A 22,708-nucleotide genomic window follows, 5' to 3' on the forward strand; every position below is an offset into this window, starting at 1 on the left:
ATTGTAGGTCTTTTCCTTGCCTTTTGTTTCTTGCCTAGAGAAGATTCTTTAGCATTTGTTGTAAAGCTTGTTTGGTGGTTTTGAACTCAGTTTTTGCTTGTGTGTAAATGTTTTAATTTCTCCCTCAAATCTGAATGATATCCTTGCTGGGTAATCTTGGTTGTAGGATTTTCTCCTTCATCACTTTAAATATGTCCTGCCAGTCCCTTCTGGCTTGCAGAGTTTCTGCTGAAAGGTCAGCTGTTAACCTTATGGGGATTCCCTTGTGTGTTATTTGTCTTCCCCTTGCTGCTTTTAATATGTTTTCTTTGTATTTAATTTTGACAGTTTGATTACTATGTGTTTTGGCGTGTTTTTCCTTGGATTTATCCTGTATGGGACTCTGTGCTTCCTGGACCTGATTAACTATTTCCTTTCCCATATTAGGGAAGTTTTCAACTATAATCTCTTCAAATATTTTCTCAGTTCCTTTCTTTTTCTCTTCTTCTTCTGGAACACCTACAATTTGAATATCGGTTTGTTTAATGTTGTCCCAGAGGTCTCTGAGACTGTCCTCAGTTCTTTTCTTTCACTTTATTCTGCTCTGCAGTAGTTATTTCCACTACGTTATCTTCCAGGTCACTTTTCCGTTCTTCTGCCACAATTTTTCTGCTATTGATCTCTTCTAGAGTATTTTTAATTTCAATTATTGTGTTCTTCATCGTTGCTTGTTTTCTCTTTAGTTCTTCTAGGTCCTTGTTAAATGATTCTTGCATTTCTTTTTCTATCCTATTTCCAAGATTTATGATCATCTTTACTATCATTATTATAAATTCCTTTTCAAGTAGACTGCCTATTTCCTCTTCATTTGTTAGGTGTAGTGGGATTTTATCTTTCTCCTTCATCTGCTGTGTATTTTTCTGTCTTCTCATTTTGCTTATCTCACTGTGTTTGGGGTCTCCGTTTTGCTGGAGGCAGGTTCATAGTTCCCATTCTTTTTGATATCTGTCCCCAGTAGCTAAAGTTGGTCCAGTGGATTGTGTAGGCTTACTGGTGGAGGGGAGTGGTGCCTGTGTTCTGGTGGATGAGGCTGGATCTTGTCTTCCTGGTGGGCAGGTCCACATTTTGTGGTGTGTTTTGAGATGTGTGTGGACTTACGATTTTAGGCGGCCTCTCTGCTAATGGGTGGGGTTGTGTTCCTATCTTGCTAGTTGTTTGACATAGGGTGTCCAGCAGTGTAGCTTGCTGGTCGTTGAGTGAAGCTGGGTGCTGGTGTTGAGATAGATATCTCTGGGAGATTTTCGCCATGTGATATTATGTGGAGCTGGGAGGTCTCTTGTGGACCAGTGTCCTGAAGTGGGCTCTCCCACCTCAGAGGCACAGCACTGACTCCTGGCTGCAGCACCAAGAGCCTTTCATCCACACGGCTCAGAATAGAAGGGAGACAAAAGAAAGAAAGAGGAAAAAAAGGAAGAAAGAAAGAAAGAGGATAAAAGGAAAGAAAATAAAGTAACGTAAAATAAAATAGTTATTAAAAAATAATTATTAAGAAAATTTTTTTTAAAAATAAAAAACAAAACAAAAAACCTGACGCATAGAACCCTAGGACAAATGGTGAAAAGAAAGCTATACAGACAAAATTTCACACAAAAACATCCAGCTACACGTGACCAAAAGAGGAAAAGGGAAAAAACAGTAAATCTTGCTCTCAAAGTCCACCTCCTCAATTTGGGATGATTCGTTCTCTATTCAGGTATTCCACAGTTGCACAGTTGATGTTGGAGATTATTCCGCTGCTTCTGAGGCTGCTGGGAGAGATTTCCCTTTCTTTTGTTTGCACAGCTCCCGTGTTTCGGCTTTGGATTTGGCCCCGCCTCTGCTTGTAGGTCGCTGGAGGACCTGTTCTTTGCTCAGATAGGACGGGTTAAAGGAGCCGCTGATTAGGGGGCTTTACTCACTCAGGCCGGGGGGATGGAGGGGTTACGGAGTGCGGGGCGATCTTGCGGTGGCAGGGGCTGGCGTGACGTTGCACCAGCCTGAGGTGACCTGTGCGTTCTCCCGGGGAAGTTGTTCCTGGATCCCGGGACCCTGGCAGAGGAGGGCTGCACAGCCTCCAGGGACGGGAGGTGTGGAGAGTGACAGATGCTCGCACAGTTTTCTTAGTGGTGGCAGCAGCAGCCTGAGCATCTCTTGCCCATCTCTGGAGCTCCTTTAAGCGGAGTTCTTAATCCCCTCTCCTCACGCACCAGGAAACAAAGAGGGAAGAAAAAGTCTCTTGCCTCTTCGGCAGGTCCAGACTTTTCCCTGGACTCCCTCCCGGCTAGCCGTAGTGCAGTAACCTCCTCATGCTGTGTTCACGCCACCAGTCCTCTCTCCCTGCCCTCCGACTGAAGCCCGAGCCTCAGTTCCCAGCCCCGCCAGCCCTGGCGGTTGAGCAGAAAAGCCTCTCGGGCTGGTAAGTGCCGGTCGGCACCGATCCTCTGTGCGGGAATCTCTCTGCTTTGCCCTCTGCACCCCTGTTGCTGTGCTCTCCTCTGCGGCTCCGAAGCTATCCCCCGCTGCCACCTGCAGTCTCCACCCGCAAAGGGGCTTCTAGTGTGTGGAAACCTTTCCTCCTTCAAGGCTCCCTCCCACTGGTGCAGGTCCCGTCCTTATTCTTTTGGCTCTGTTTATTCTTTTTTCTTTTGCCCTACCCAGGTACGTGGGGACTTTCTTGCCTTTTGGGAGGTCTGAGGTCTTCTGCCAGCGTTCAGTGGGTGTTCTATATGAACAGTTCCACATGTAGATGTATTTCTGTTGTATCTCTGGGCAGGAATGTTATCTCTGCATGTTACTCTTCCACCATCTTCCGTCTCTCTTCCCAGAGTTGCATTTTGATGTTGACTTTTTTCTTTGATCAAGAGTCACATTTACTTAATTCTTAGAAAGTCTATTAATTTTTTACTGTATACACAATATTGTAGATGATACCTCATAAAGAGCATTGACAGTTATTTTTTTTAAAAGAATGTTGAATGCTTTCTTATAATTGATTTAATGCTGGTGCTTTTGATCTTGTCATAGAATGATTTAAGCTTTATCTAAAGTAGGCACAACCATTCTGGTGTCAACCATATATCCTGGTGTTAATGACATTTCTCCACTCTTCTGGTCTGTAACTCTATTAATGGCAAACACTGTGTATTTCTGGTATATTTATCCTCTTAATACTACAATGGTGACACTATTTTTTTTTTTTTCTGTACGCGGGTTTCTCACTGTTGTGGCCTCTCCCTTTGCGGAGCACAGGCTCCGGACACACAGGCCCAGCGGCCACGGCTCACGGGCCCTGCCGCTCCACGGAATATGAGATCTTCCTGGACCAGAGCACAAACCCACGTCCCCTGCATCGGCAGGTGGACTCTCAACCACCTGTGCCACCAGGGAAGCCCCTACAATGGCCACACTTTGAAAGGACTTTCATAGTCTCAAGTTGTGAGCTACTTATTGAAGGCATGCTCACTATGACACCCTAATATGTAATTGTAAGGTCATAACCTCAAGAAAAGTTACAAAATTTGTGTTATGCTTTTGCCAGCTGATTTACTAATTCTTTCATGTATTTTCTGTTCAGCATGCAAAACTAATATTGGCAGAGGATACTAAAGGCTAATTTTGTTCAAAAAGTACTTTGTTGTTAAATGATTTTTAAAAGCCACCAGAAAATGTTCAATGTAATATAGTAGACTGTAAATATTTTAAAATTTAAGCAGTTCCCTTTTTTCTGAAAGAAATTTGAGGGGAACCTTTATATGCTACATTGCCTGTGTTAATAAAATATGGAAAGGCAAAATTCCTATCATTAAAAAAAACATATACAACATGTTGCACAATCACAATCTTAAAACCACCGAAATTTAATGTTTTCTTAAGAGGACTTTGGTTGCCAGAAAAAAATTCATGAGAAGAATTTTTAGGTTATAGATAGGTAAAATAATATAGATAGAAAGTTTAACCTCAAATTTTAAGTGGCACACATGGAATTCTACAGTCAGGAAGAACAGTCTAAATTATCTACCTAAAAACAAGCATGAATGAAGTAGCCTTCAAATTAGATCAGTTATATTTGAGCTAGGCTTTTTATTGAAAATATTTTTATGAATACTTCTATGTTAAACAAAATGGTAGCAAAGATTTTTGAAACTCACCTAATGCTGTTCTTGCTGGTGTAGCATCTTTTTTGATCCAAAATGATACCCAGGATAAAACCACAGTCAGTATACAAGGAATGTATGTTTGAATAGTGAAGTATCCCATTCTTCTACTCAATTCAAAATATATAGTCATGACAACATAATCACCTGTAATAAAACATTGTCAAAATTAACTTTCTTGTGTTAAAATAATTCAAAGAAATAAATTATTAAAACATTTTGTTAAATGAATAACGGATAAATATATTCAAGTACAACATTCATCAAACTGGGGAGTCAAAATTCTGGGGCTCTTAATTTTTATCATATCCGTGGTCCTGTGAGGCATTTTACTGTAAAAGGCACAAAAAGATATGTATTAATTAGAAGTGATAGATATCCACATTTATTCCACAGGAGATCATTATCTAATGTTCAGCTGTATGTTGCATGCTTAAAATCAAGGATAACAAATCAACCCTCAAGTAAATCTATTTTCATTTTGCTTTCTTAACAGTAACAGATGTACACATAAACTTTCAAATCTAAACTCCTGTAACAAATTTATATTTCTATTTTTTAGTATGAATTGCATCTTGCTACCACTGTAAATTTTCAAAACTTTATTATGGTCTAGTTGTGACCCAGGGTAAGCCACCCCAAAATGTGTCTAAATAGCATATTGATTATTTTGAATTAAAGTTACTTAAGAAATGCCAACATAAGAGGGACACTCTGACTCTCCTCTCTGTATCTGAAAGCAGAAAAAAAAATCTCTCATGTGAAAGGGGCACTCCCCGCATCTAGAGGTAGGACTTCCTTATCACAAAGAAGCCTGTATAAAAAAACCTTGTCCCGTGTCAATTTTACAATTAGTCCAGCCACAAGAACTCAAGGGTGGGATGATGGGGAATTACTCCGTCCCCAACAGTCTACACCATTCTGCATGAAATGCCCCTTGCACCTATATTCTTTGCATTCCTGGTCTCCCCAGGTCCTCTGATTTGCCAAGATCCTTCCTCAATTGCTGCTGCATCCCTTGCCTACTGCCTAAGATGCTTTTCTTTTCCCATCACTTGCATCCAGATAGTTACAAGTCAATTTTGAAGCGCAGCTTAGAAATCATTTAGCCTGCCAGGAAGCGTTCCTTATCTGTTCCTAACAACTGCAATAAAGTTATTTCTATAATTACCTATAAAAACAATGTTGTCTTAAGAACAATAAATTAGTTGGGTTATAGAATATATGTCTTGTTTATCAATGTTACTTGGTAAGCAATCAACTGGTAATTGTTTAATGAAAAGATTACCATGAAAGTCCCATTTTACTTAAAAATATTGATAGGGAGACCATATTAAGCCAGTATAAAATTATACTTCTCATTAAATTAGAATATTTATTGAGGAATGTGGTGTTCTGTTTTAGCAATATTCAGGATGGCTGATAGAACATCAATTATTGAGATCATTTTTCCAAGAAACATTTAAATATTTTAGCAAATTCCAGTATAAAGGAATCCGAATGATTAACCTGAAGCAATAAATAAAACCCACAAATATAGTTTTCTAAGTAATATGAAAGTCAAGTTACATCATTTCCTTGGGAAATTTTATTGAATTATGTGTGATATTTAAATGTTTATGAATTTACAGAAAACAGTAGACAGAAAAGCAAAACCTAATAAATCACCCTAACTGTTATGAACACACCCAAGTGGAATATACAAAGAGTTGAATAATTTCTTCAACCACCATTGTCATTTCCTAAGATAAACAGTAGGACAACTCCAGAGTAGGCACATAATTCATTTTAGCAAATACATCCTCTTTGGCCTAACCTGAGGTGAACAGGTACCCCAAATCTTGGGTTCAGAATACCCCTTTGCCTAACTCAGAGGTCTGCCTGAACGTCCCACTGTCAGGTGTGAAAGTAGGAAGGGACAGTCAAGGACACATTTTGAAGCCAGATTATTTTAAAATAACTTCTTTTTTCTTTCTTTCTTCTTTCTTTCATTCTTTGTTTTTCTTTGTTCTTTCTTCCTCTTTCATTCTTTCTTTCTTTCTTATTTTTGGCTGTGTTGGGTCTTCATTGCTGCACGGATGCTTTCTCTAGTTGCATGTGGAATCTTCCTTGACCAGGGCTCAAACCCGTGTCTCCTGCATTGGCAGGAGGATTCTTAACTATTGCACCACCAGGGGAAGTCCTGGCTCTTGGTGAGGTTCTGGGACACACCACAGAAACTGGTTCCAGAGAACCCCCTCGTTCCTATTTTCCAGCTTCTACTTGGAGAAGCGGGGGCAGGAAGAATTGTGATTTCCGGCTTCACTGGCCCCTACAGGAAGACCAACGAAAAGCCAATATGCTACTCATCCCAAATTGGCTACGGCAAAAGAAATAAGGAAAAATAGAGACAAAAGAGTAGGGATGAAACCTGCACCAGTGAGAAGGAGCTGTGAAAGAGGAAAGGTTTCCACACCCTAGGAAGCCCCTTCACGGGCGGAGACTGTGGGTAGCGGAAGGCGGAAGGCTCGTAGCCAGGGAGGAGAGTGCAGCATCAGGGGTTCAGAGGGCAAAGCAGAGAGATTCCCACACAGAGGATCAGTGACGACCAGTTCTCACCAGCCTGAGAGGCTTGTCTGCACACTCACCAGAATGGGTGGGGGTGCGAGCTGAGTTTCAGGCTTCGGTCAGATCCCAGGGAAAGGTTTGGGTTGGCTGCATGAACACAGCCTGAAGGGAGCTAATGCAACACTGCTGGCCAGGAAGGAGTCCGGGAAAATGTCTGGAGCTGCTGAAGAATCGTTTTTTTTGCTTCTGTTTCCTGGTGTGCAAAGAGAGGGGATTAGGAGTGCCGCTTAAAGGAGATCCAGGGATGGGCTCAAGCCACGGCTATTAACGCACACCTCAGAGACGGGAATGAGATGCTAAGGCTGGTGCTGTAGCCACCAAGAAGCTTGTGTGGAAGCACAAGTCACTCTCCACACCTCTTGTCCCAGGAGCCTATGCAGCCCACCACTGCCAGGGTCCTGTAATACAGGGACCACTTCCCCTGAAGAACACACGGCGCACCTCAGGCTGTTGCAATGTCATGCTGGCTTCTGCCGTTGCAGGCTCGCTCCGCTTTCTGTACCTCTCCCGCCACCCGGGTTGAGTGAATCAGAGCCCCCGAATCAGCTGCTACTTAAACCCTGCCCTATCTGAGCGAAGTACAGATGCCTGCCCTCAGGCGACCTCCATGCAGAGTGGATTAAATATCCACAACCAACTTGATGTACCGTGTACCTGTGGAGTACCTGAATAGACAACGTATCATCCCAATTTGACAAGGTGGACTTTGCGAGCAAAGATTTTATATATATATATATATATATTTTTTTTTTTATTCTCTTTTGTGAGTACGTATGTGGAGGCTTCTGTGTGTCATTCAGTCGGTATAACTTTGCTTTTAACATTTATCCAAGAGTTCTGTCTGTTTTTTGTTTTTGTATAGTTTTTAGCACTAGTTATCATGGTGGACCTGATTTTTAGTGTGTTTGTTCTTTTTTTTCTTTTTTTATTACTTAAAACATTTATAAAATAATTTTTTATTTTACCTTTTTCTTTCTTCTTTCTTTTTTCTCAATTTTATTCTGAACTGTGTGGATGACAGGCTCTTGGTGCTCCAGCCAGGCATCAGGGCTGTGCGACTGAGGTGGGAGAGCCAAGTTCAGGACACTGGCCCACAAGAGACCTCCAAAGCTCAATGTAAAAAAAAAACAGTGAAAATCTCCTACAGATCTCCACCTCAACACAAAGACCCAGCTACACTCAACGACCAGAAAGCTACAGTGCTGGACACCCCATACTAAACAACTAGCAATACAGGAACACAACACCATCGACTAGCAGAGAGGCTGTCTATAACCATAATAATACCATGGACACCACAAAACAAACCACCAGGGCAGACCAGCCAACCAGAAAAACAAGATCCTGCCTCATTCACCAGAACACAGTCACTATCACCTCCACCAGGAAGTCTACACAACCCACTGAACCAAACTTCACCACTGGGGACAGACACCAAAAACAGCAGGAACTAGCAACCTGCAGCCTGTGAAAAGGAGACCCCAAACACAGTAAGTTAAGCAAAATGAGTAGACAGAGAAACACACAGCAGGTGAAGAAGCAAAGACAAAAGCCACAAGATGTAACAGATGAAGAGGAAACAGGCAGTCTACCTGAAAAATAATTCAGAATAATGATAGTAAAGATGATCCAAAATCTTGTAAATAAAATGGAGAAAATACACGAACTGTTTAACAAGGAAATAGAAGAACCAAAAAGCAAACTGTGATGAACAACACAATAAATGAAATTTAAAATTCTCTAGAAGGGATCAACAGCAAAATAACTGAGGCAGAAACACGGATCAGTCACCTTCAAGATAAAACAGTGTAAATACCACAAATCATAATAAAGAAAAAAGAATGAAAAGAATTGAGGACAGTCTCAGAGACTTCTGGGGCATTAAATGCACCAGCATTCGAATTATAGGGGTCACAGAAAAAGAAAAGATAAAGAAAGTTAGAAAATATTTGAAGGGATTACAGTTGAAAACTTCCTTAATATGGGAAAGGAAATAGTTAAGTCCAGGAGCACAGAACGTCCCATTCAGGATAAATCCAAGGAGAAACATGCCAAGACACATATTAATCACACTATCAAAAATTAAAGAAAAAACTTTAAAAGCAGCAAGGGAGAAACAATGAAAAACACACAAAGGTATCCCCTTAAGATTAACAGCTGATCTCTCAGCAGAAACTCTACAAGAAAAGACTGGCAAGACATATTTAAGGTGATGACAAGGGAAAATCTACAACCAAGATTACCCAGCAAGGATCTCATTCAGATTTGCCAGAGGAAAACCTTTATAGACAAGCAAAAGCTAAGAGAATTCAGCACCACCAAAACAACTTTACAACAATTGCTAAGAAATGTCTCTAGGCAGGAAACACAAGTGGAGGGAAAGAACTACTATAAAAAACCCAAACAATTAAGAAAATGGTATGAGGAACATACATATCGATAATTACCTTAAATGTAAATGGATTAAATGTTCCAACCAAAAGACACAGAAAGGCAGAATGGATAGAAAAACAAGACCCATATGTATGCTATCAACAAAGGACCCACTTCAGACCTAGGAATACTAAAGAATGAAAGAGAGGGGATGGAAAAAGATATTCCATGCAAATGGAAATCAAAAGGAAGTTGGAGAGGAAATTCTCATGTCAGACAAAATAGACTTTAAGACAAACACTACATAATGATCAAGGGTTCGATCCAAGAATCTATAACAATTGTAAATATTTATGTACCTAACATAAGAGCACCTCAATATATAAGGTAAATACTAACAGCCACAAAAGGGGAAATCGACAGTAACAAACATAATAGGGGATTTTAACACCCCACTTTCACCAAAGGACAGATCAGTCAAATGAAAATAAAAAAGGAAACAGAAGCTTTAATAGATATATTAAACAAGATGGACTTAATTGATAATTTTAGGACATTCCATTAAAAAACAACAGAATACACATTCTTCTCAAGTACTCATGGATCATTCTCCAGGATAGATTGTATCTTGGGTCACAAATCAAGCCGTGGTATATTTAAGAAAAGTGAAATCGTATCAAGTATCTTTTCTGACCACAACGCTCTGAGACTAGATATAAGTTACAGGCAAAAATCTGTAAAAAATACAAACTCATGGAAGCTAAACAAAACACTACACAATAACCAAGAAATAACTGAAGAAATCTAAGAGGAAATCAAAAAGCACATAGAAACAAATCACAATGAAAACAAGACGACCCAGAACTTACCGGATGCAGCAAAATAAGTTCTAAGAAGGAAGTTTATAGCAATACAATCCTACCATAAGAAACAGGAAACATCTCAAATAAACAACCTAACCTTGCACCGAAAGCAATTAGAGAAAGGAGAACAAAAAATCTCCACAGTTAGCAGAAGGAAAGAAATCATAAAGACCTCATCAGAAATAAATGAAAAAGAAATGAAGGAAATGATAGCAAAGATCAATAAAACTAAAAGCTGGTTCTTTGAAAAGATAAACAAAATTGATAAACCATTAGCCATACTCATGAAGAAAAATAGGGAGGACGCTAGTAAATACAATTAGAAATGAAAAAGAAATAACAACCGACATTGCAGAAATTCAAAGGATCATGAGCGATTACTACAAGCAACTATATGCCAATGAAAAGGACGACCTGGAAGAAATGGACAAATTCTTAGAAAGGTACAACATTCAGAGACTTAACAAGGCAGAAATAGAAAATATGAATAGACCAATCACAAGCACTGAAATTGAAACTGATTAAAAACCTTCCAACAAACAAAATCCCAGGACCAGTTGGCTTTACAGTTGAATTCTATGAAACATTTAGAGACGTGCCTATCCTTCTCAAACTCTTCCAAAATATTGCAGAGAGAGAAACACACCTAAACTCATTCTACGAGGCCACCATCACCCTGATACAAAAACCAAAGATGTCACAAAGAAACCTACAGGCCAATACCACTGATGAACGTAGTTGCAAAAATCCTCAACAAAATACTAGCAAACAGAATCCAACAGCACATTAAAAAGATCATACATCATGATCAAGTGGAGTTTATTGCAGGAATGCAAGGAATCTTCAATATATGTAAAGTAATCAATACGAAACACCATATTTATTAACAAAATGGAGAAAAACCATATGATCATCTCTATAGTTGGAGAGAAAGCTTTCAAATAATTCCACACCCATTTATGATAAAAAAAAAAAAAACCTCCAAAAAGTAGGCTTAGAGGGAACGTTCCTCAACATAGTAAAGGCCATATATGACAAACCCACAGCCAACATCGACCTCAGTGGTGAAAAACTGAAACCATTTCCACTAAGTTAAGGAACAAAACAATGTTGCCCAGTATCATCACTATTATTTAATATAGCTCTGGAAGTTTTCGCCACAGCAATTGGAGAAGAAAAAGAATAAAAGCAATTCAAATCGGAAAAGAAGAGGCAAACTTCTCACTGTTTGCAGATGACATGATACTATACATAGAGAATCCGAAAGATGGTACCAGAAAAGTACTGAGTTAATGAGTTTGGTCAAGTAGCAGGATACAAAATTAGTTCACAGAAATCTCTTGTATTCCTATACACTAATGATGAAATATCTGAAAGTGAAATTAAGAAAAAACTCCCATTTACCCATTTGCTCTGCAACAAGAGAAGCCACTACATTGAGAAGCCTGCACACCAATATAAATAGTCCCTACTCTCCACCCCTAAGGAAAGTCCATGCACAGCAAGGAAGACTCAACACAACCAAAAGTTAAAAAATTAAAAAAAACTCTCCTAATTTCTTCTGTCTTCCCGGCAGTTGAGCCCAACGTAATGTTTATTATGTTGCTGCATCCGTTCCTAGTTTACTCATTAATCTTTTATGTTCATCATGTTTTTCTAGTGAGACTGAAAGCTCCTTGCTCCAGTGAATGTTTTTCATACTTTTCTTAACCCTAAGTAGCATAAAAATTACTCCGGCTACTACCTCAACTCCACCAGGCCCTCCATTTGCCACTTCCCTTTCTCTTAGGGTTAATTTTAAAACAAGTTGTGTTCAACCTGCCTTCACCTTTCCTTTTGTTTAACATCATCTTGCTTACAACGGAAAAGGAATATCAGTATCAATGTTTGACATTTAAATGTTAGATCACCCAGTTTGGTTACCCTCTTTTGCTCAGCCTTACACCCCAAAAGTCTGCTAGTTTATTTCAAATTCTCCAGGAATGTAATTACATTATTAATTTAAGTGACTATTTTGGTAAAAACTTACCCCAAACATGTTCCTTTATGTAGTTTCCAAAGTATATTTATATAATTATGATCTTCCATTCTTTTAACCTTATCAATATTTAATATTTAAACATAAACGTTATTTCTCACCTTTACTATTGTGACATTTGTGAAGTTTTCTTTTCTCTGCTGATCAGTGTTTAAAACCTTTCTCCCTGTGTAAATGTAGCACAGCCATGAGTTTCACAAGCCCAGATTCAAACAACCGTGGATCGAAAATATTTGAAAAATATTTTTTCCAGAAAGTTAAAAAAAGCAAACTTGAATTTGCCTTGCACGGAAAAGGACAATTGAGCCTTGAGCAACAGGAGTTAGGGGCACCAACCCTCCATTCAGTTGAAGCTCCATATATACGTGCTCTTCAGTATATATGTTTCTCTGATTCCTTCGCATCTGCAGTTCTGCATATGGGGATTCAACAAACTGGGATTGTGTGGTACTGTATAGTACTTACTACAAGGAAATCCAAATATAAGTGAACATGTGCAGTTTAAACTGTGTTGTTCAAGGGTCAACAATTTACATAGCATTCATATTCTATTTACAACTGTTTAGCATTTACTTTGTATTAGGTATTATAAGTAATTTAGAGATGATTTAAAGTATACAGGAAGATGTAAGTTAAATGCAAATACTATGCCATTTTATGTAATAAACTTGAGCAACTGGGATTTTGATATCTTTACCTGGAATGACTCACCATGGATATCAAGGGGCAACTATAGTTCTCTATTTAGAATTATATCAAGAATTTAGACTGTTCTTTAAAGATAGTTACACTAATTATTAAAATTTACACTTAACATAGTCATATGAAACAAATTATTGAGTTTTAAAAGCCAATAAATGATTCATATTAACAAATAACTAGATCAGCAGAAAAGCCGACTTGAGACCAATCTAATCCCCAAGACCTGTCAGAAAAAAACTAACTGCAAAATAGTGGACCATAGATTCCTATTGTGGAAATTACCAAAAAAACAAACAAAAGCCATAAAACAAAAAAAAAAATGTATTTAAAGACATTAATAAAGCATGTCTCTGTATCTAGTTGTAGAACTTGTAGAACTCTCACACTTAGGAAATTGGTTTATATAAATCCGGTCAGGGATCAGAATCTTAGGTTTATAGACATAATGTCAACATAGTCTCAATTTAAAAATATAAGATAATCTTGTCACCCTTTTCCCAATCCCAGTTAAAATACTAAATATTTTTGAGCTTTGAATCAGCTGTTTTGCCTCAAATGTCATTTAAGAATCATGCTGATCCGAATATAATTATTTTAAACATACACAGGAAGAAATCTGCATGAAAGGGAAAGGTATGCCTAAGTCATCAGTGGGAAAAAGTCGGATTTGGTTTTGAGAACTACACTTCTGTAAGTTAACTACTACCTGCAGATGTTTTCACAATTTCTGTGGTGTTTCTGAGGCCCATGAAGTCAAACTGATAAAGCCGCCAGGATTTCTGATCAGCTGCCTCAACCGAATTTTTTCTCCATCTATAAATCATTTCTTCTTTGGGGTAGCCATCTGAAAATGCAGAAAAAATAACACTTGAAAGATGTAGGTTTGTAAAGCATTAATGTCGAAATTATAATGCTGATCATTTAATAGGAGCTGAAATTTTAGTCCATGGGCAAAGGCCACCTAACCCAGAAGGTTTCTACTGCAGATCTTCACAATCAGCAAGATATTCCAAGCCACAAGTGTTTCCATCATCTGTATGGACACAACACATATCTTTCACTGTGGAAGGCTTGATTATAGATGACGTTCAAAGAATGCACATGAAAGTACTGGTCAGAGTCTCACTAGCTCCTAAACACCAGGATCTAACAACCTGGCCCACACTCACCAGACCTTCCACCTTTTTCCTGAACTTTGTCCAGATCTCAAGAAAGGTGATTTTACTTTTTTCATTATAAACTTTTATTATAAATAGCTTTTATTATTTCCAACATATTTATTTTTTTATTATTGAAGTGTAGTTGTACAATATGTCATGTGTACAGTATAATGGGTCACAATTTTTTAAAGGTTATAAACTACATTTATAGTTATAAGATACTGGCTATATTTCCTGTGCTGTACAATATATCCTTGTAACTTATACAAAACAGTTTACACGTTTTGATTCCCTAACTTCTATTGCCCTCATTTCCTTCTCCCCACTGGTAACCACTAATGTGTTCTCTAATCTATGTCTGCTTCTCTTGTTCTATTCACTAGTTTGTTGTATTTTTAAATTCTGCACTTGTGATATCATTCATGCAGTATTTGTCTTTCTCTCTCTGACTTATTTCATTTAGCATAATAACTTTAAGAAAGACAATAAGGATTTGAGAGGTCAACTTACTCTGTTATGCTCTTTTAGTCTCCAGTTCTGATCAGTTTGACATTTTCCTGAGACTATTATCCAACTTGTTAGTTACTCTAGAAAAGCAAGATATTTTGGTGTTCTAGGCTCAGTGTGGGCAACATGCCCAGAGCTGGGTGTCTTGGATAAGGGTTCTCCCCTACTCCTACTGGTAGTTAGCAGGGTTCTTTTGGCTCCCTAAGCCCAAGCCAGTGATTGGCCCGATGCTTGTTTTTCAACTCCTGGATTCCCTTTCTGAACAGCACTTGGGACCGCAACGTTAAACTCCCCGGAACTCTCTGATGTAATAGAATACAAGTACGCTTCCTGCTTTCTAACTGTGGATTACTCTGTGAAATTATTGTCAACATTGCAAGGATACTTACTTGCTCTCCCCTAACTGGACAAAGTTGACATCAAGGCATTAGACTCAGCCTGAAGTAACCAAACATTTTACTTGGCCATTAGCCACTGTCTCAATAGATTTATCTCCTCATTAAACTATCAAATTATAAAAGGTACTTTATGCTATAATTCTTTTTTATTTGTTTTGTTAAACAGCTTTATTGAGATATAAAACTGACACATTTAACGTACAAGTTTGGTGTTTTTCAGTATACTCTCAGAGTGGTGAAACTGTCACATAAATCTAATTTTAGAGTATTTTTATCATCCCAAAATGTAAACTTAGTCATTAGCATTCACTCCCAACTCCACCTCCTTAACACATATCATGCATCGCTCCCAGACCTAGACAACCACTAATATATTTTCTGTCCATAGGTTTGCCTATTCTAGGCATTTCATATAAATCGAGTCATACTACATGTTATCTTTTATAACTTTCTTTACTTAGCATAATGTATTCAAGGTTCACTCACACTTTGGCACATGTCAGTACTTCATTCTTATTTATTGCTCAATAATATTCTGTTGTATGGATATGCATTTTTTTAAATCTATTTGTCATTTGATAGACATTTCGTCTCATCTACTTTTACACTATCATGAATAATGCTGTTAGGAACATTGTGTACAAGATTTTGTATCAATATGTTTTCAGTTTTCTTCAGAATATACCTGAGTGGAACTGTTGGTCGTGGGTTTACTCTATATTTAATACTTCTCCAACAGTCATAGAAGTGTCAGGTTGTAACTTACTGTTGTTTAATTTGCATTTCCCAAATGGTTGTTATTGAGGATCTTTCCATGGATTTATTGGTCATATATATGACACGTTTGCTAGGGTATGTTCAAATCTTTTGCTCATTTTTAAATTGGATTTTTTCCCCATATTTTGGAGTTTGGAGCTGTGTATTTTGTATTCAACTCCTTTATCAGACATATGTTTTACAAATATTTTCTGCCATTATGCTGTTTATATTTTTATTTATCCATTTTTCAAAGAGTTTTATTATAAAATTATTGAGGCAGAGTTTCCTCTTAAGCACTTTGAAGGTACCATGTAATTGTCTTTTGGCCCCTATGGTATCTGAAGGGAAATCAGCTGTTAATCATATTGAAACTTAAAAATGATAATTTTTCCCTTGCCTATTTCAAAATTTTCTCTGACTTTTGTCAATTTGACTATGATATGATAAGCGTGGATCTCCTTGAGTTCATTGAAGTTTGTTGAGTTCTTGGATGTATAGACTACTCCTCTGGGACTCCTACTAATTGTATGTTGTTGATCATGGTGTGCCATAGGTTTACGAGTTTTGATACACCTTTTTCCTTTTTTTTCCATTTTTTTCCTGTCTTTGGATAAAATCTACTGGCCTGTCTTCAAGTTTGCTGATCCTTTGCTCTGTCTACTCCAATCTATTTGTTACAGTTTCCTTTAATTTTTGGACATGGGTTCCTGTAGTTCTTCAAAAGTATTTAAGATAGGTGACTTAAGGTCTTTGTCAAGTACATCCAACATCTGGGATTCTTCAAGGATGACTTCTACTGACAGCTTTTACTCCTGTGTATGTGGCATGCTTTCTCATTTGTAGGTTCTGTAAATGTTGATAAAAAATGTCTGGAAATGAGACATTTTACATTTTCGATAATATATTGTGACAACACTGGTATCTGAACCCTCTGTGTGCACCAGGGTTTGTTTTGGTCTTGTTGGGATCTGCGTGTGAAAGCAATTTATGAGAAAACCTTAGTTTTAACTCCTGTGCTTGAGAAATTTCCACAAGGCCAGAGGTGAGTGATAGGGGTCTATAGTTTGTCTATAACAAATCCACCAATGATAACAACTGCTAAAAACTAAACTAAGATAAACATAAAAATCAAGAACTGGTCAGTCGCATCCAGCAAAACCCTAATCTACATTTCCTCCTAAAGTTCCCAGCCTCAATTTTGAAATGATTTGTTGTCTATATAAGTATTACACAGATGCAGTGTACAAGTTGATTGTAGATATTTAATCTGCTTCTCCTGAGGCTGCAGGGAGAAATTTCCTTCTCTTCTTTGTTTGCACTGGGGTTCAGCTTTGGATTTGTCCCAGCCTCTGCATGTTGGTTACCCTCTGGTGTCTGACAGGAGGTGGCTCACTCAATCCAAGGGGAGGGAGTGGTACAGAATGAGGGGTGTGAGCCTGTGGTGGCAGAGGCCGGTTTGATGTTACAACAGACTGATCGTACCATGTGTTCTCTCAGAAAAGTGATCCCTGGATCATGGGACCCTGGCAGTGGTGGGCTACACAGGCTCCCAGGAGGGGAGGTGTGGATAGTGACTTCTACTTGCACACAGGATTCTTGGAGGCTGCACCAGCAACAGGCATTTCTTGCCTGTCTCTGGTGTTCACACTGATAACCGCCGTTTTTGTCCATCTCTGAAGTTCATTTAGGCAGTCCTCTGAATCCCTTCTCATCACACACCCCAAACAATTGTCTCTTGTCTCAGGCAGGTCTAGACTTTTCCTGGACTCCCTCCCAGCTAGCTGTGGCACACTCACCCCCTTCAGGCTGTGTTCACACAGTCAACCCCAGTCATCTTCCTGGGGTCTGAACTCCAAATCCTGAGCCTCAGCTCCTAGTCTCCACCTGATCTTGTGCTTGAACAGATTCGCTTCTCAGGCTGGTGAGAGCCGGTCAGCACCAACTTTCTGTGTGAGGATCTCTCCGCTTTGCCTTCTGCACCCCGGTTGCTACACTCTCCTCTGTGGCTTCCAAGAATACCCCTGCTCACACCCTGTCTCCACCAGTGAATGGGCTTCCCAGTGTGTGGAAATAGTTCCTCCTTCACAGCTCCCTCCCTGAGATGCAGGTCTCATCCTATTCTTTTGTTTCTGTTTTTTCTTTTTCTTTTGCCCTACCCAGGTACATGGGGATTTGTACCTGGACAAAATATACATGGATCCCAATAATTATTGCAGCATTATTTACAATTTTCAAGATATGGAAGTAACCTCCATCAACAGAAAAATGGATAAAAAAACTGTGGTATTTATACAATGGAATATGACTCAGCCATACAAAAATTGAAATTGTGCCACTAGCAACAACATGGATGGACTTGGAGGGCATTATGCTAAGAGAAATAAGACAAAAACAAATATTGTTTGATATTACTTACATGTAGAATATAAAAAAGTCAAATTCACAGATGCAAAAGTAGAATGGTGGTTACTAGAGGTTGGCTCATTGGGGGAAATGAAGAGGTGTTGGTCAAAGTGTACATATTTGCAAAAATAAAAAAGTAAGATTTTTGCGATCATGCATCTAAAATGGTTTAATTTTGTGAAATTTCAAACCTTACTGATATGATTATCTATGTTCTACTCTGGTGTAAATGAATAACATACATTTTCATATTTTGAGGCAGTATTATGCAGTGGACTAAAAATTAAGAGACTGACAGGAGAGGAGTTGCAAAAGATACGTTTTTTGGTCCAACCTATGAAAACAGCCCCAAATGTATATGTTTGCCATGAAATAGCATGTTCTTGTAGAATAGGCAGAATTTTCCCAGAATCTCCATTTATGAACCAGATATCCATTCAGGCTATCTCCACCGCAAAATGACTGATAGCATCTTGCAAAATCATATTTCAAATATTTTGAGTATTTTAAAAGATACTACGTGCAGATACAGAAAAAGTACAACTTCATAGCCACCGGCACCTTGAAATATGTCGAGAGCACCTCACTTTCTACTAAAAGAATCTGGCAAACATTTGTACATTCAATTCTTTAAACTGAACTTTACACAAACTTTAGCCTGAGTTGATGATTACAGCGTGACTCCACTAATACTGGTGTTAAATATTGAGTCAACGCCTATTTTCATAACCCATGCGATATTGCGTTGGGGGACCTTTTCCCCTACAACTGACACAAATAACATTCTCCTGAAGTAGGAGCCCATATAAACCACTATATATATCTCATTTTGTTTTTCCCCATTTTAAACCAGATTATCTGCTTCACCTTGGGGAATATATAGGCATCTCAAAATAACAAAATTACTTTCTTCCTTATCTAAAAACCAGGAAATGTAAACATTTCTACATTTTTGTATTTTCATGCAATTTACTGTCTTAACTTTCAAAAATTTAAATGTTTTTTAAAAAATACATTAGATTTCATTATTAAAACCTTGTAGGATGTCTTGGTCCAAGTGGGATAAAGTGATAAAGACTTCTTCTGCAAAGCTGGGCTCTTATTGATTGATTTCTATGTGTTCCTCTAGCTCGTCCCTGAATTACCAGAAGTGAGGAATGATGCTGCGTAAGTGCCTGGAAGCAGGAGGAGGGCTCCTGCTCCGAGGTTGAACATGTTAGGAAGCTGTAGTATTTCCATACACGTTTACAGAGGCACAGCTTTGTTTGAAAGCTACAGCTTACCTCTTGCAGGAGATCAGGATGAAGGTGAGAAGTTAGCATGAAAAGGAAGATGACTGCGTATCTCACTGATACATTTTGGACACGGTTCACACTCTTCTCCGCTCTTAGAGATGATAACTACATGAGAGGTTCTAAAAGATTAGTATTAAACAAAAGGACTAGATTTTGTTATTCAGTGGTTTCCTGAGTCTATTTGAGAGAATTATGAAATAAAAGTTTGAGAAACTGCTGGTCTGAACCTTACATGACAGCAGCTTCTTTCAGAGAATTCTTACTTGTTTTTTAATAATTTTGCAAAGGTGTGTGCATGAGTGCACGTGAGTATGTGTTATGTGTGTATGTGTGTGTGTGTGTGTGTGTGTGTGTGTGTGTGTGTGTATGAGCAGGCACAGAATACCTGTAAAAAGTCTTACCTTTTCTGAAGTTCTGCAGGCTCTTTGAGGAAAATCATTTCAACCAACAACTGTTTTCTAAATACCATGTGGAATCCACACATATGTGACAGTGTACTAACTCAAACTCCTGCCTTTATGTATTTCTCTCCTCAACAGGAATTGTGCAGTGTGAACTCAGCAAAGCTTGCCAGATTGATTTAAATCAAGGTTTTTGAAGCAAATAATGTACTACTATCAAATATTAGTACTGTGGAAGTGTGCTCAAACTATTTTCCAGGCATGATTATGTGGATATGGATAATTAAGTCATAACTGGTCTTTAAGTGAAACCAGCTGCATTTACTAGTGCTCTTCCCTGCTGGTATCTTCCACTCCCCATTGTAGGATGACTTCCAGATCCTATCCTAACCCCATTCTCCTGAATTCCAGGTCAGATTTGTGCTGAATATTTCCGTATCTATTTCAATATGAATAAAACCAAATTATCTTTTACAGTAAATTCTCATATCTTTTCAATATCTCCTTCCTTCGGTAAAAATATTACAATTTCCTTAGACATGTAGGCAAAAACCCTACCATAGTTGCCTCACATTTCTCAATTTACTAATCGGAAATTCCAATCTGTGTTGAGTCTGTCTCCATCTGCTCAACCCCATCATTCCAGCCTTAGTTTGGACCATCTCTCCAAGTCACGTCTGGAATCCGTAGTGGCCTTCTAATTTCGCTATATAGTTATGCAACCATCCCTGCTTGACTATTTCAGTCACACAGGTTCCAGTGTGATTTTCTCCGGAAAATAAATCTAACGTCATTTCTCTAATTTAAAACCTTAATGACTTACCATTTCCCGTGGCATAAAGGTCCTTTGGTAAGTGGGGCCACACCTGTTCTCCCACAGTGGTTCCTATATCCTTGCCAGCATTTCTAGCTCTTAGATTTTGATAATGTCATTCTAACAGGTGTGAGATATCTCAGTTGGCTTGGATTTGCATTTAACTGATGATAAGTGATTTTGAAGATCTTTTCATGTAGTTGGCCATTTGTGGATCTTCTTTGGAAACATCTATTCAGATTTCTTGCCTATTTTTAAAATTTTTGTTTTTGTTGAGGTATAGTTGATGTACAATACTATATAACTGTCAGGTGTACAACATAGTGTTTAAGAATTTTTAAAAGTTATATTCCATTTATAGTTATTATAAAATATTGGCTATATTCCCTATGTTGTACTATGGCTTCTTTATTTTATACATAGTAGTTTGTACATCTCAATCTCCTACTCTTATCTTCTCACTTCTCTCTCCCCACTGGTAACCACTAATGATCTCTGTTTCCATGAGTGTATCTCTTTTTTGTTACATTCACCTATTTTTGCAGTCACTTCCTCACATAGAGCTAATTGTTCCATTCTTTTTACAGTTGCATTTTGTACACATCCATCACACACACATATACTCACATAACACACTCACACTCATAAATACACATCACACTCACACACACACTCACACACATATACCAAATTGGAAGTTCCAAGACAGTGAAGTGGTTCCTAGGGAAAACCAAGCAATACACAAATTAAAAGCCAACCCCAATTATGGATTTTGAGCACATTTTCTATATTTTCATGCCTATAATTAGTAACAACTGGAATGGCAATTTAGATTTGTACATTTATGAATAAGGGGTATATTAAGTATTACTCTCCTCTGCAGACAACTTTTAGTGTCAAGAAGTTGACAATAACATTTTCTCCCTTGAAAGTATAATAACCTTGACATCAGTTAAAATAAAATTTTAATTCAGTAGGGCCCAACAAAATTTCAGACAGGTCCCAGCGGTCTCAAAGGTCTGAACTCGTTCTGAGCAAGGCCATCTCAAGGAGATGTCTAGAAATGTGTCACAATGATGCGGGCATCACTGTTATTTATTAAGAGGGGAGACGGGTTGCTTGACATTCTTCTGTGCAGGAAATAATTGTCTTGCCTCCTGCACAACTTTTACATGTTCATAGGCCACCTAGGCAGGTCAAAAACAAGAAATATGCAAAACTATTTGTCTAACTCTGTTTAATCTGTACATTCAAAAATTATTTCTATGCAGAGATGTTATACACTGATTTTCCCGGAAATACAGCTGATTTGTAAATAGAGTGAAATTTTTATTTCAATCTGGTTTGAAATTAACCAATATTTAATCGTTTTTTGACAAGTCACATCACTGAGTACAAGTTGCTTGTCGTGTCTGAGCCACCAGGTAAACAGGTCTGAATGACAGATATCCAACTATGTAGATATGTTTCTTCCTTGGGTCTTCTATGAAGCCATGTCAATTACATGCAAAGTGAAATACTTAAATTTTATTTAAATTACTTTCGTATTTTCCCTTGATGTGACAGAGCACTGTGCAATTTTTTGGAAATTTCTGTGTATAATTTGGTTATATTATAGATTTTATTTCAGAAAGTGAAAGACATAATGAAATACTTGTTAAAAAAGGAGGCATGTGTATAATCGTGTTATGGATTGAATTGTTGCTTCCAAAATTTCACGTGTTCAAGTCCTAGACCCCAGTGTCTTTGAATGCAACCTCATTTGGAAAAGGAAATTTGGATACAGATTCATACATGTAAGGAAGCTGATATGCGGAGACGGGAGAATTTGGCCAGCTTTAAGCCAAAAGAGAAACTTGGAACAGATCCCTCATGGCCCTGAGAAACAGCCAACCCTGCTGACGCCTCAATCTCTGTTTTCTCACCTGAAGCACTGTGAGACAATAAATTTCTTTTGTTTGAGCCACACAGTTTATTGTACTTTGTTATGGTAGTCTGTCCTATTTGGGTTGCTGATATCAACACCATGGCCAGGGTAGCTTTTAAACAACAGAAATGGATTCCTCATGGTCTGGAAAGTCCAAGATCAAGGTGTCACGTTTTCTGGTAATGAATCCCTTCCTGGTTCGTAGCCAGTGCCTTCACGCTTTGTCCTCACATGGTGGGTTAAAGTTCCTTCTGCGGCCTCTTTTATAAAAGCACTAATTCCATTGATG

General features: G+C 38.2%; 1 protein-coding gene across 2 annotated transcripts in view; it reads right to left on the reverse strand.

The window, feature by feature from the left end:
* The window catches only part of GABRG3 (gamma-aminobutyric acid type A receptor subunit gamma3), a 644,601-nt gene that overhangs the window by 11,545 nt on the left and 610,348 nt on the right, over positions 1-22,708 (reverse strand). For both annotated transcript variants that reach the window (XM_079915154.1, XM_079915153.1), the window contains exons 6-7: positions 13,462-13,599; positions 4,167-4,319 (exon numbers count right to left, since the gene is read on the reverse strand). In XM_079915154.1, the coding sequence (XP_079771280.1) occupies positions 4,167-4,319; positions 13,462-13,599 (291 nt within the window). The remainder of the gene's footprint in view (positions 1-4,166; positions 4,320-13,461; positions 13,600-22,708) is intronic.

Source organism: Stenella coeruleoalba (genome assembly GCF_951394435.1).
Source record: "Stenella coeruleoalba genome assembly, chromosome: 2".
Classification (NCBI taxonomy): Eukaryota; Metazoa; Chordata; class Mammalia; order Artiodactyla; family Delphinidae; genus Stenella; species Stenella coeruleoalba.